Source organism: Peromyscus leucopus, chromosome 4, assembly GCF_004664715.2.
Source record: "Peromyscus leucopus breed LL Stock chromosome 4, UCI_PerLeu_2.1, whole genome shotgun sequence".
Classification (NCBI taxonomy): domain Eukaryota; kingdom Metazoa; phylum Chordata; class Mammalia; order Rodentia; family Cricetidae; genus Peromyscus; species Peromyscus leucopus.
In genome coordinates, this window is record NC_051066.1 from 137,517,883 (window position 1) to 137,531,054 (window position 13,172).

The 13,172-nt window shown below is 40.9% G+C and overlaps 1 protein-coding gene across 3 annotated transcripts in view; it reads right to left on the bottom strand.

The window, feature by feature from the left end:
• Chd6 (chromodomain helicase DNA binding protein 6) overlaps positions 1-13,172 on the bottom strand; it is a 130,263-nt gene that overhangs the window by 57,679 nt on the left and 59,412 nt on the right. For all 3 annotated transcript variants that reach the window (XM_028868398.2, XM_028868396.2, XM_028868397.2), the window contains exons 14-16: positions 12,254-12,509; positions 10,746-10,956; positions 7,112-7,307 (exon numbers count right to left, since the gene is read on the bottom strand). In XM_028868398.2, the coding sequence (XP_028724231.1) occupies positions 7,112-7,307; positions 10,746-10,956; positions 12,254-12,509 (663 nt within the window). The remainder of the gene's footprint in view (positions 1-7,111; positions 7,308-10,745; positions 10,957-12,253; positions 12,510-13,172) is intronic.

The following is a 13,172-nucleotide window of genomic DNA, read 5'->3' on the forward strand; positions in this document are numbered from 1 at the left end:
GGGTTCTTTGTGGCGTTACCCAGCAGGTCCGTATAGAGGATGATTAGGACCATGGGCCTGAGTGCAGGTGTTTGAGATGGTCTGCACTTGGCTGTGCTGGGGGATGGTCTGTATGTCAAGTTGTTCTGATTGGTTAATAAATAAAACCTGATCGGCTGTGGCTAGGCAGGAAGGATAGGCGGGACTAACAGAGAGGAGAAATAAAAGGACAGGAAGGCAGAAGGACTGCCTGCCAGATGCAGCCAGCACAAGAAGCATGTGAAGATGCTGGTAAGCCACGAGCCACGTGGCAAGGTATAGATTTCTAGAAATGGGTTACTTTAAGATATAAGAAAAGTTAGCAAGAAGCCTGCCACGGCCATATAGTTTGTATGCAATATAAGTCTCTGTGTTTACTTGGTTGGGTCTGAGCGGCTGTGGGACTGGCGGGTGACAAAGATTTGTCCTGACTGTGGGCAAGGCAGGAAAACTCTAGCTACAGGAAATCACAGAGCTTTGATGCTCTGCATGATTTGTAGACTCACAATTTGTTCTTTTTGATCCATCTGAAGTGGACAAAGGCCAGATGAAATGTTTTCAAAAAATAAAACAGCCACAGGTCACAGTGTTTTCAATGCAAACAACAGGGTAGAGCTGCCACCTAGCAGTGACCGGTTATAAACTCATTCTGCTCTCAGTTTACTATTGCCAATCTCAAGTACAGAGGTCAGCGAAAACTTACACTATGCCTTTTACAACTGTGTAAAAATGAATTGGATGGTACAGAAACAAAACAAACAAAAACCAGTCAGGTATGGTAGCTCACACCTATAATCCCAGTACTCAGTTAGCTGAGGCAGGAGGATTGAGTTTGAGTAAGATCCTGTCTTACTTAAAAATTGGGGACTTAAAAATCCCCAATAAAAACCCAGACACAAGGATGTTTTTTCCTTTTGCCCCCCACCCAGGTCAGCAGTTCTATTACATTTTAAAAGCACATTTTCCTTAATACTTTAAATTATACTTGTTCCTTAATGAAAACTTACACAACCACAGGTTAAAAAACAACTCACAGTCTTAGTTCACAACTCACAAACTTATAACTAATTCAACCACAGCACACTGTTGAATTTCCAGACCCATTTTCCAACCTGGGTATTACATTGAGGCACTGTCATTTTCTCCTAAGTCTTTGGGAGTCTGTATCCACAGCTTGCTTACTTGTGAGAAGAAGCAATGAGGGCTATCTACACATTAGGGACCGGGAAGACTAGGAAGCTGCTTTTCCTTTATATTTGCAGGTCTCTGTTGAATCTGCATTTCCTAGCTCAAGATTTATTCCTGGGGGTAAAAAGTCAGTGGATCTTCCCATTGCATTTCTTGCATGACTTACTTTATCACTTTTGTTTTCCTCGGTCCTAGCAGTGTCTCCAGCTCAATAAACATGCAGGCTAAGTCAGTGGAGTGCCCGCCCGAGAATAGGAAGGAGTAATACATTTTTACAATAGGAAGAGTACTTTTGGGGCAGCATAAAGAGAATGAAAAAGAGGAAAGAAAACCTGACAAACTTTATTTGGAACTACAGTATGGGAACTTCCTGTCCCACTGGTACCATGTATGCTCATTCCTACTCTACACAGTCATTCTGTTTGCTTTCTGTAACATGCTTCCTTAACATCTAGGCTCAAATAACACCATCTTAAAAGAATTCTTTTTAGACCATTCTACCTAAACCAGGGCGCCCAACTTACATCATCATATTTATCCCCTCATCCTAATTTTCTTTATAATACATGTTACCATACGTGATTATCTTATATTTCCTTATTTAACATTTCCCATCTCTCAGAATGAACCCTGTATGAGAAGGGCAACTAGTTTAGTTCGTTGGTATCTCTAGTTCTTCAGCTAATGTCTGGTATATCCTACAGTTCAACATCTATTCACTGACTATTTACATAACAGCATTGGGAGGAACCAGTCTCCCTCCTTCCCTGGAGTAGCGTGGAGGGCTCCTGAAGTTCTACTGATGGTGACAAAGGGGGCTATCTTTGAAGTATGGATTTCCTTTCCTTCCTCCAAACTCCCACAGACACATACCAGCTGCATTAGTCAATGCTGTGCCCCTAGCCAGAACATCTGCTTCTATGGTTTCTCAACTATGCCTTCAGGGAAATTAAGACATGGGAAGGTCCTTGAACTGTGCTGTCCACCACTGCTAACCTGAACTCTCTTCAAACTGGGGAAGGTTGTTGAGGAGCAGCAACAAGGAAGGTGATTGTAGTATCTGTGAAGAGTATGATACTGTACTGTCACTCCTAAGAGGTTCTTCTCCACCTCTGCCAAGACTTGCTTCCAAAGAAGAAACCAAGTTTTCATTTCTCTGCTTCCTTCTTATGCTGTTGTTCCCATTGGCATTTCTTAAGCTTTTGTGTTACAGGGAACCTAGACAACGCTTGCTGCTGCTGTTGCTGCTGAAGTACTGGAGGCCCGTGCCTGTCTCTGAACACAGAATTAGTCTCTGCCACTAGCAGGCTTACCAGGGCACCTTCCACTCTACTGATGGCTGCCAATTGACTTGAGTGGGCAAGTTTAGCCAAGACATGAGGATGTGCACATGCAGGAGTTACTGAGCCTAATTTTGACCATGCATCTAGCTAGTATCTAAGTGCCTTCAAACTTTTTGAACTAATGTTTTGATCCTCTATTGTTCACTTTTATCTATTTTTGAACTGATTCCAATCAGGGAATGGGAGCAGGATATGATTTACTGGGCAAATCAGACCAACCTGATAAAGGAAATAACAGATGATATTCAATAACAATGTCTTATGAAAATCTAAATGAAAAACTATCCCTAGCCAGGCACAGTGGCACAGGACTTAAAAGGCAGAGCAGGAAGATCTGAGTTCCATGCCAGTCTAGGCTATGTAGTGAGACTTGCCTCACAAACCAAAACCAAAACCAAAAACCACACCAACCAAATCACCTCTCCCTTTCTGGAAAACAATCAGAGGGCGGCAGAATGGACTCACAGTAACAATGAAAAGCCTAAAAGGAAACAGGACTATTTTCTGATGCTCAACTCATTTTCTAGAGAGTGGAGCTCTGTTCTCTAACCACAGAAGCTAATGTGTCCAGAGACTTGCCTTGAAAATGTGCTTAGTACTAGAGAAAATTATGAGAAATGAGTCCTAGCAGGAGAGGATTACATTGGGGAGGAGATGTCCTTGAAGGGGATATTGGGACCAGCTATTGATTCTCTGCTTCTTAGCTACTATGAGTTGAACAGGCTGCTCCACCAGGAGCCTGACACCATGATGTGTTGTCCTCCTGCAGGCCTGAAGACAACAGGGCTAACTGACCATGGGCTGTAACCTTTGGAACTGAGTCTAAATAAATTCTTTATGATGACCATCTTGTATTTGTTTCATTAGCAAAACTCCCTAGTTCAGACTCAGGTGTACTTTGGCAGAGTTCAGTCTTCCTATAATCATGCTTGCTTTCAAGGCCCTACAGGGATCAGTTAAGAAATCGATTATCTCTTCAATGACAGCTTCCTGGTGTGTCCTGACTAGAAACAACTATGGATTGGTCCAGATAGTGCCATATTGATTGAGACCACAGTGAACTCACATTTCTTTCAAATGAACTGAGATCTCTGGAGCTCTGCTAAAATTTCACTATGATAGAGGTTAAAACACGGTTCAAAGTGGGTTCTCATTTCCATGGTTTGATATTTGTATCAGACAGTATAGACGGTATACCTCAACCCATTCCTAGATAAATGCTTATGACTAAACCTATTTTCCAAAGGCAATAACCTCGAGGAATTGATGATTCATTTATTAAAAATATTAGTGCATGTGTGTATATATATATATATATATATATATATATATATATATATATATATATAAACAAAATGTATGGAACAAGAGTAGTACTTGGGAATGATCTAGTAGTTTTTCATTAGTGTTAAGATCTCTCATTTTACCCATCTTCACAGGTGATTCAGCTACAGTCTTGACAATTATAAGGTGGTTTGAAGGTCTGAGTCTCCAGATTCTCCTCTGCTTTGCACTAAGCACCCGTGTGCAAGAGGAAACATTATAAGGAATGGAAGTGTATTTGTGCATATTTGGAGTGCACCATTCTGTAGGTAGACTCCAGTCCATCAAGCATGCAGGAGAACCTTGTTTCATCTCTAGACTCAGAGACTTAGAACTTGAACTGTCCCTGTACATATATCATTATTGTCTTTACAAATCCATCAATCACTTCCCAATAATTATATATCCAATTCCTTGCCTTTGATCTACCCTATACCTTTCTCCTCCTCCTCCTCCTCCTCCTCCTCCGCCTTCTTTTTGTTTGTTTTGGTTTGGTTTTTTGAGACAGGGTTTTTTTGTGTAGTTTTTGGTACCTGTCCTGGTTCTCGATCTGTAGACCAGGCTGGCCTCGAGCTCACAGAGATCTGCCTGGCTCTGCCTCCTGAGTGCTGGGATTAAAGGTGTGTATCACCACCACCCAGCTCTTCTGTGTTTTGTTTTTTAAAGCTAGTTTCATGACATATCAAAAAGAGAAAAAATCCCACCAAATTATGAAACATTTATAATAACCAATAAAACAGAAATAGGTGGATCAGAAACAGAGAAGCTAGTCTGGAGGACCAAGAGCCAGAAACTTAAAACTCTGACCCTGACCTGGGCTGTCATTATCAGATTCCCTCACTCCTTGTTTTGTGATGTTCTGGCCTGCAAACTGCCACCTTGGATCATCTGTAGTGTTGGTCTTCGTTTCTTCATTTAAGCTGAGTGTTCGAGGAAGCTCACAAACTGAAGCACACTAAAAAACTTCAAACTCTCTCACTTCAGCATGGACTTCACTAATATTCTTTATCTTCTTCTAACTCCCCAGCAGCACATATTAAACACAGCCATTCCGAAGTGTCTTCTCTCTTCACAGATCTAATTCTGGACAGTTCAACCCACTTCCTTTGGTTGCAACACACATAAATCAATAATCTTACATTATTTCACCTCTCCACTAGGTTTGGCATTCCCACTTTTTGCTTTTCTTGGTGTTTTACCTATTCAATTGTCAACGATTGTACTCCATTAGGAGAAGTGAGATGATTCCAAAATTTGTGCCTCTGGCTTTATGCTTCCAATTTGCCTTGTGGAAATTCCTGTAGGAATGTCAAAACTGACTACTCATTTTTGGTTTCTCATACTATTGTTCTCCTTGACATTTTGCCCTACAATCAATTTAATGTTGAATAAGCTTTGTAAAGGAGCCCAGAACTTCATGGCTGCCAAGGGCTTATGAAGCGATCTGTCTAGGGTTTGTGAACATTGGCAAAGTGCCTGATCCTAAATATTTTGTGGCTTTGGGGTTTCTGTTGCCAAATTATTTATAGCCGCCACTGTAACATGAAGTTGACCAAAGATAATAAACATGGGAATGTGCTGTATTCAAATAAAACTATTAAATAAATAGATGGCAGGCATAAAGGTAATATTTTCCTAATTTCCTTGTTTTAAATCTTTATTTTTAGCTGCAGGGAACTGAACTCAGGGCTCTGCACATGCTAGGCAAGTGCTCTCCCATTGACCCACATCCCTAACTCCAAATTAGTTCTTGATAGATCAAATACTAGCTTTTGCCTCTTAACTTCAATGTTGAATATATTACTTCTTCAAAAACTATTTACCATATTTAGCAACCCATCTTTGATTCTAACATCCCTTTGCCAGGACAAAGAGCTGACAACAAATTACTTATAATCACCAGTTTTCTTTGAAGCCACATAGTGCCACACAATTTACTTTGTGGTAATTTATCATGGTATTTCTCCTACATCTTAGCCAACTTTATCAATTTAATATTTAAAGCATTGGCTTTCACCTGGTAGATTGTTTCTGTCACATAAAAGATTACAAAGAGACTCATTAAATGAAAAGAACAAAGTAGCATGACTTTGTGGAAGTGGGTGGGTAGAAAAGAAGCCCTGCCCCCAGTTTAACGCCCTCTCCTGCATCCCCTCCCTTGCTGCACCCTCTAGGGAAATAGTAGCCTCCAACTTCTTCCATCAACAACCTATTAGATTTTGAGCCATTTATTCACTCTTCCCACCCCTGCATACTAATAATCTTAGTATTAGGAAATGCTCCAAGATTTAGTACACATTAGGATGAGGTTAATCCTGAATAATAATGGATGTGAGTCAATTCCCTTATACTTTTTCCAGAGAAGTTAGAGTATTTTTGGCTGACTCACTGCATAATCTGGTAGCTGCCACTGAGTTTATTTTGAAACAGAACTGATGAACTCTAAACAGAGGCACTACTCTTTTCTTACTGCTCATTATGCTTGCTTTTATTAAGTATAGTGTGTGTATGCCTGTGCATGCCAGTATATGTGTACACACATGCATGCATGTATGCATAAAAGACACATGTCTCCACATGTGTCAAAGGACAAAGGACAAACTGAGGCAGTTGGTTTTCCTCTTTTAACCATGTGGGTCCTAGGGATCAAACTCAGGTAGTCCAGCCTGGTGGCAAGCACCTTTACTTGTTGAGCTATTCACTGTTTCCTATGCTTAACATGTTTTTGCAGTAATCTTTGTAAAGTCACATGTGACTTAGTTTGGTTGCAATAGGAAAACAGACTCTACAAAGCCACTAAACTGGATATATATATAATCTCCAACATCAATGGAGAGCACACAGCCCAGTGAGAGCGCCTGTCCCTCTGCCATACTATGGAGCCTTCCCAACTTTTTGTTGTTGATTTTTGTTAGTTCATTTACTGCAAATGACATGTGACATCAAACAAACTGAAGGAAAAATGCCAGGTACTCATGTTTGATAATAGTAGTTCTATTCTGTGTTTGGAGGGTACCACTGGGAAACATCACTGAATTTCAACCAATCGGAGAAAACTACTCTGAATAATGGGAAGGGTCAACATCTACTTTTCATTTAGCTTCTTTTCCTGGCCAAATCTCTAAACGCCGATGCCACAACACAAAGCATAGCAGACAACCTATAACTAAGCCAAACTTTGTTATGACATTCTGGGAGTCAGGGCAGCTAACATAAAGAGCAAACATCCTAATGGTTACCTGCAAGTCATTTTGTGGGTTCCAGTCTGAATCAAATATGATGCAGGTATCAGCAGCTGTAAGATTGATCCCCAGGCCTCCTGCTCTGGTGCACAGAAGAAAGACAAAGCGGTCTGAATCTGGCTTACAGAACCGGTCGATGGCTGCCTGGCGCAGGTTTCCCCGTACTCGCCCATCAATTCGCTCATAGGTGTATCTGAGGGACCCAAATGAATGAAAGCCCAGGTGTTAATCATGGTTCAAAGAACAAACAATCAGGAAGCTACTGCCCAATGGTCTCAAATCCTTCATATGACAACAGTCTTTAAGGAATCCCATCCCCTACAGAAGAAGCAAAGCAGATTAAAATTCATTGGAAAATGTCTTCCTTGTGAAACGATTAAAAAGCAAAACAAAAAGCCAGTCATAAATTAAGGATGACTACAAGACTTAAAAATCACAAAGTATTGATCCCCAATAAGTTGTCCAAATAACTTATTCTCACGAATTTCCCAGCTTTTACTTGCAGAGAATATCATCCTACAATTTTCCTGGCAGAAAAGCAGATGTTAAGTCTCAACTAGGGATGTCAGCAGTGCTCATAACTGAAGCTCAGAGTTCACTTCAGTTTCCTGGTGCTCAGGGTAACAGGAAGTGGTAAGGAGCCTGCACTGTCAGACCTGGACTATGAAATGGCCATTTCCACTCTGTCAGTTTCTCAAAATGTTAGAGGCACAGAGCAAACCTCCATGTGTACAGCCAATCTTAGAAAGGGTTTCTAAGATGTGCTAGGGACAGGAAGACAAAGAACAAGAGGACAATGGAGTGAGGTGCAATGGCACCTGCTGACAGACAGGAAAGATCTGGACAGCATGGTGGGGTAAAGAGGATAAAGAACAGGAAATGAAGACATTCAAGGGACATATTGCTACTGACCATTCAGAAAACAAAACAAAACACAGGTATATTTATGTTGGATGCCATGAAATAACAGAGCAGTAAGGCTTAATAGCAATCTTATTTCTACTGTATCCTTTTATATCCTTCCTATTTACTCCACTGACAATGGTTTCCAGTGACAACAAGTGAATATACAGGGACAAGTTACTCTGACACCAAAGCTGACAAAAAATTGATAGTCAAGTAGAAAAAAGTACTAAGAACGTTCTGAGAAAGACTGTGCCTGGGGGCTCAGTGGTTCGAGCACTAGCTGCTCATGCACAGGACCCGGGTTTGATTCTTAGCACCTACATGGTGGTTCACAACCATCTGTAACTTCAGTTCTGGGGTGTCTGACATCATCTTCAGACCTCCTTGGGCACCAGTCATGCACATAGCACACAGACATGCTTGCAGGCAAAACATCCGTAGACTCTGAAGACCCAGAAAACATACCTAAGTATCAAAATGGTGTGATGAAGCAATGTCGCAATCTTTACTAGGCTATGTGCGATGGGGCAGAAGCAGCACAAGACTTAGAGTGAGAAGACAGGGTTGGGATTCTACTAAACAATAGCTTCCTTGCCTTCTATGTCAACGAGCAATGCTACAGGAACAGAGAATGGGGTCTTATGACAAGACACCCTTGAGCATCAAAGAGGAGCCAGAGGCCTGCAGAGCATAGTGAGGTTGGAATTGGCACAGCATTTGGGAAGGAAGAAATCAACAAATAGGGATGACAAAGCTTGGCCATCACCTGGGGAGGCATGGCAAGGGTCGGTGGTCTCCATAAAGTAGAAGGCATTTTGGCAGCTATAATGCAACAATAGTTTTAAGAATGGTATGTGTGCAGAACAGCAGAGATAATGTTCTCACTCTGTCACTTGTCCAGTTCTGAAGGAGTGCTCTCAAAGAACAAACAACTAAGAATGGATTATCTGCTCTGCTTTTTTGTTCCTTTGTTTGTTTTTTGCTTTTGGTTTTTCGAGACAGGGTTTCTCTGTGTAGCTTTGGAGCCTGTCCTGGAACTCACTCTGTAGACCAGGCTGGCCTCGAACTCACAGAGATCCACCTGGCTCTGCCTCCTGAGTGCAGGGATTAAAAGTTTGCGCAACTGCTGCCCAGTTTATCTGAACTCTTAAATCACTCCCCATTCTCCCTTTCTTTCTGAGCCAGATCTTCTGGCTATGCCCGCACTTCTGTATGAGTCTGGCATGAAATTAAATAAGGACAAAACCAAACTGACAGCTGGAGCAGTAAGGACACTCAAGAACAAAGAAAACCTTGAAGGCTAATAAGTTTGGATGAAGAAAGCAGATACCATAAAATTTTCCACACTAAACTTCAGCAATTAACCCTCTGTAACAACTGTATTTTGAATGAGATCCCTAGGAATTAATGTGGCTCATCATCAAGCTGTAATTCTAAGAAATTCATATGTCAACAAGAAGCAAGTGGCACTCTGGAAAAACCTCTAAGGCTAGGGGTGGGGATGGTATGTTTTTGGCACAAGAGTTGTTGATCTCAAAAAGCCTGAAGGGAAATGAAATGAACAATTTTCTTGTCTGCCAGCAATAAGCAGCTGGAAACACACACACACACACACACACACACACACACACACACGAGAAAACAAAGAGCTAGAGTGCTCACATTTATAACCTCTATAAGCCCGTAACACTTTTAGTATAAAATTCAGTAAGAAATCATCAGGATTGGTCATGGGTCACTAGACTGCTGTTCTGTCCACTATATATCTGTAACACAGATCTCAACAAGAGGTTTAGGCCCATCAGCTTCCTCCAAGAGAATAGCAGTCTCCATAAGTCTTTCCTGTAAATTCGTACCATGGTTCTCAGAAGACTTTCCTTAGAATCATCTATGCAATATTAAAAGTTAGCATGTCTACAGTTAAATCTGTCATTTCCTTCAGTATTTTTCTGTGAAGTGATATAATTTATAAGGACAAACAGAATCTTCAAAAATGGGAACATTTGCTAAGACAGCTGAGACCTTCTCCGACTTAACTACTTGAGATGTGTAGTGTTAATGCTACTAACTCCTATGATCTTTCGAAGTTTATCCTTAAAATTGCATTCTTAAAAATCTGTCATCATCTTCTGACCACTGGTATATCATAGCGACAGAGAATCTAAGATAGTGTGAGGGCAGCTCCTGCACAGAATCTAAATAATCCTCACAACACCAGACTTCTCACTTGCATAAGCATGGGAGTCTTGCCAAGAAATCACAGGGCTAGGAATAAAGAGCTGGGTGCCACAGTTAGTGTCACAAAGGCTTAGAGAGCCCCTGAGTGGACAAACAATAAAGAATTTCAGAGCTGTTGGCTTAAGTACTTCAGATACTTAAGGACATGATGCCTTCAAGGATGCACGTCTATCGTATTAGACAACAAGAACGTCACTACATCATTTTCTTAGCCTTTCCCAATGCTACTGCAATTCTATTTCTTCCAACTAAAGCAAATATAAACAAGTGTGGGATTTTTCTTAATTGAAACAGTAACTCCACATCATAAAAGTTATGAATTTATTTATTCCAGACAGTTAAACTTGAGACTACCTGTTAAACAATGGACTTTAGTCAATCTTTAAAAAGACATTCCTTTTCTCTAGTGGTGAATGTTTTGTTGTTGTCGATATTGAAGAAATGCATTGCCTATAGTGCTGGGTGAGAGTGCTGATGAAGGTCTCACCTTCTCTGAATGAGATAATCTTCCAGGATGTCGAGACAGCGCACCATCTGAGAGAAGATGAGCACTTTGTGGCCACCTGCAATTAGCTTGGGGAGCAGCTTGTCGATCAGCACCAGCTTTCCAGCCGCCTGGATCATAGCCTGCAGCTGGAAGTCTGAGGTGTCAGAGCTATGGGCTTTCCGGAAATCTTCCAGAATTTTTTCCTCTGCTCCTGAAAAAGAATGAGCAAAACTATGCTTGAATAAGATGTAATTAAAAGCTGTTCTTTGGTAGATTCTGGGGAAATAAAAGAAATCCTAACTACTGGACCAACAGTCATATTCTGGGTCTGTACCCTTAGCAGTTAGTTTGCTGACACAGGATGGTGGCTGCCTTGCTTTCCTAAGAACTTCCTCTAGGAAATTCAAAGTCTCAGATGTCATTCTATTCTAACCCAATTTACTCAGGTAAAGAAAATTATCCTGAGTTGGCAAAAGACTTCCATACTTCTTATTATTGCAAAATTATCGAGAAAAGAATCCAAGTCTCACTACTACCAGAATTCCTTAAAAAGTTTCACTACCTTTAAAAAAAAAAAAAAAAAAACTCCAAAACCAAAGCAAAAATACCCAAACCCTGGTCTATAGAGATGGCTCAGTTGGTAAGACCTAAGTTCAATCCTAAGTACCACATAAAAAGATAGGTATGGTAGCAGATGCCTGTGATCCCAGCATAGGGGAGGAAGTAGAGAAAGGAGGATACTTGGGGCTTCCTAGACAGCCAGTCTAGCTGAATTGGTGAATTCTTGGGTCAATAAAAGACCCTGTCTCAAAAATAAGGTGCAGAGTGACTGAGGAAGATACCTATGTTGACCTCTGGCACACACATACACAGAGACAGACCGACACACACACAAACACACCCCTTCTCCAATTAGCCGGAGTGACTAATATGACTGAACTTATATGTAAACTTTTCATCTCACTGCTGCATCATCATTGATTCAACTAAGTAACACATTTCTCTCTTCTCAGATGGGAAGTCTGGGTTAAATTATGGGTTACAAGGCAGCGAACTGATGGCTAATGCCCACTCTCTGCCAAGCAGGTCTACAGAAGCCCTGAAGAAGCAGAGCTGGCAGAAGTTACTATATTATTCAGGCAGATCCATCATTCTCTCTGATCCTGTTCTATACTGTGTAAAAAGACAAAAATATTAAGCTCTAGTGAAGTGGTTCTCAACCTGTGAGTCATAACTCTTTTGGGGTTGCATATCAGATATTCTGCACATTAGATATTTACATTACAATTCACAATAGCATAATTAGTTATGAAGTAGCAACAAAATAATTTTATGGTTGGAGGGCACCACAACATGAGGAACTACAAAGGGTCACAGCATTAGGAAGGTTGAGAACCACTGGGCCAGTGTATAAAGAGCACTTAGCACATAAAACCTTTGCTGATCACTGGCTTTCAGCAGAGACCCATGCCTGTCCTGAGTTACGGTTCCCTGTTGCCCTGACTCACCATTGATCAGGTAGGGGTGGTTACAGCATTTTCTCAGCTCCATCATAGTATTGATAAGATTGGGCATGTTGTGCTGATTTGCACCTTTGGTCAGGAAAGAAAAGTTTTTCTCCAGGATGGCACGGTAGTACTTTTTCTGGATATTGGTCAGTTCTACTTCAATGATGGTCTCTTGCTTGGGAGCAAGGTTCTTTTCCACATCATCTTTCAGGCGCCGAAGCATCATTGGTTTTAGGATAGACTGCAATTTCTTTACCTGTTCAGGAAAAGGATAGCCATTTATTTGCCTCAGTCTAGACTAAATGATCACTATGGTATCTCAACATTCACTATAACCTCTTCAATGTCATCATGGTATTGAATCATAAAAATGATATAAAATGGGGAGCTTATAATAATATCTGAAGGAAAAAGGGATTTGGTTTCAATTCAACAATTATCAAGAACCTTTGCAGCAACCTCTTAAGATAAAAAGGGAGAGAAGGAAGACAGTACCTATTCTCTAGATGGAGGAAACAAAGCATTCTTGCTTTTTTTCTAACACACACACACACACACACACACACACACACACACACTCACAGAAGTTATATGAAAAATACTTTGTATAATTAGAAGGTACAAGTGATACACTAAGAAAGAAGACTGAGATGCTGAAAAGGACAGAAGTAAGAACTAGAGGCAGTTTGAAATGGAGTTATCCTATGCCTTTTAAGTAACAGTAGCAGTATTTGTATTTAGAAGTAGGAGTGTGTGAAGAATTAATGCTGTATAGTAACATCACGGGAGCTGTCCTATTTGGTCCATTTCAAGCCTGGCAGTGTTCTTTGCTATAATCTGGCAATGTGTCTAAGAGACCACACCTACACAAAGATCCCACTCACTAGACTGCACCAACAAAACCCATTCCCTCTTCCAG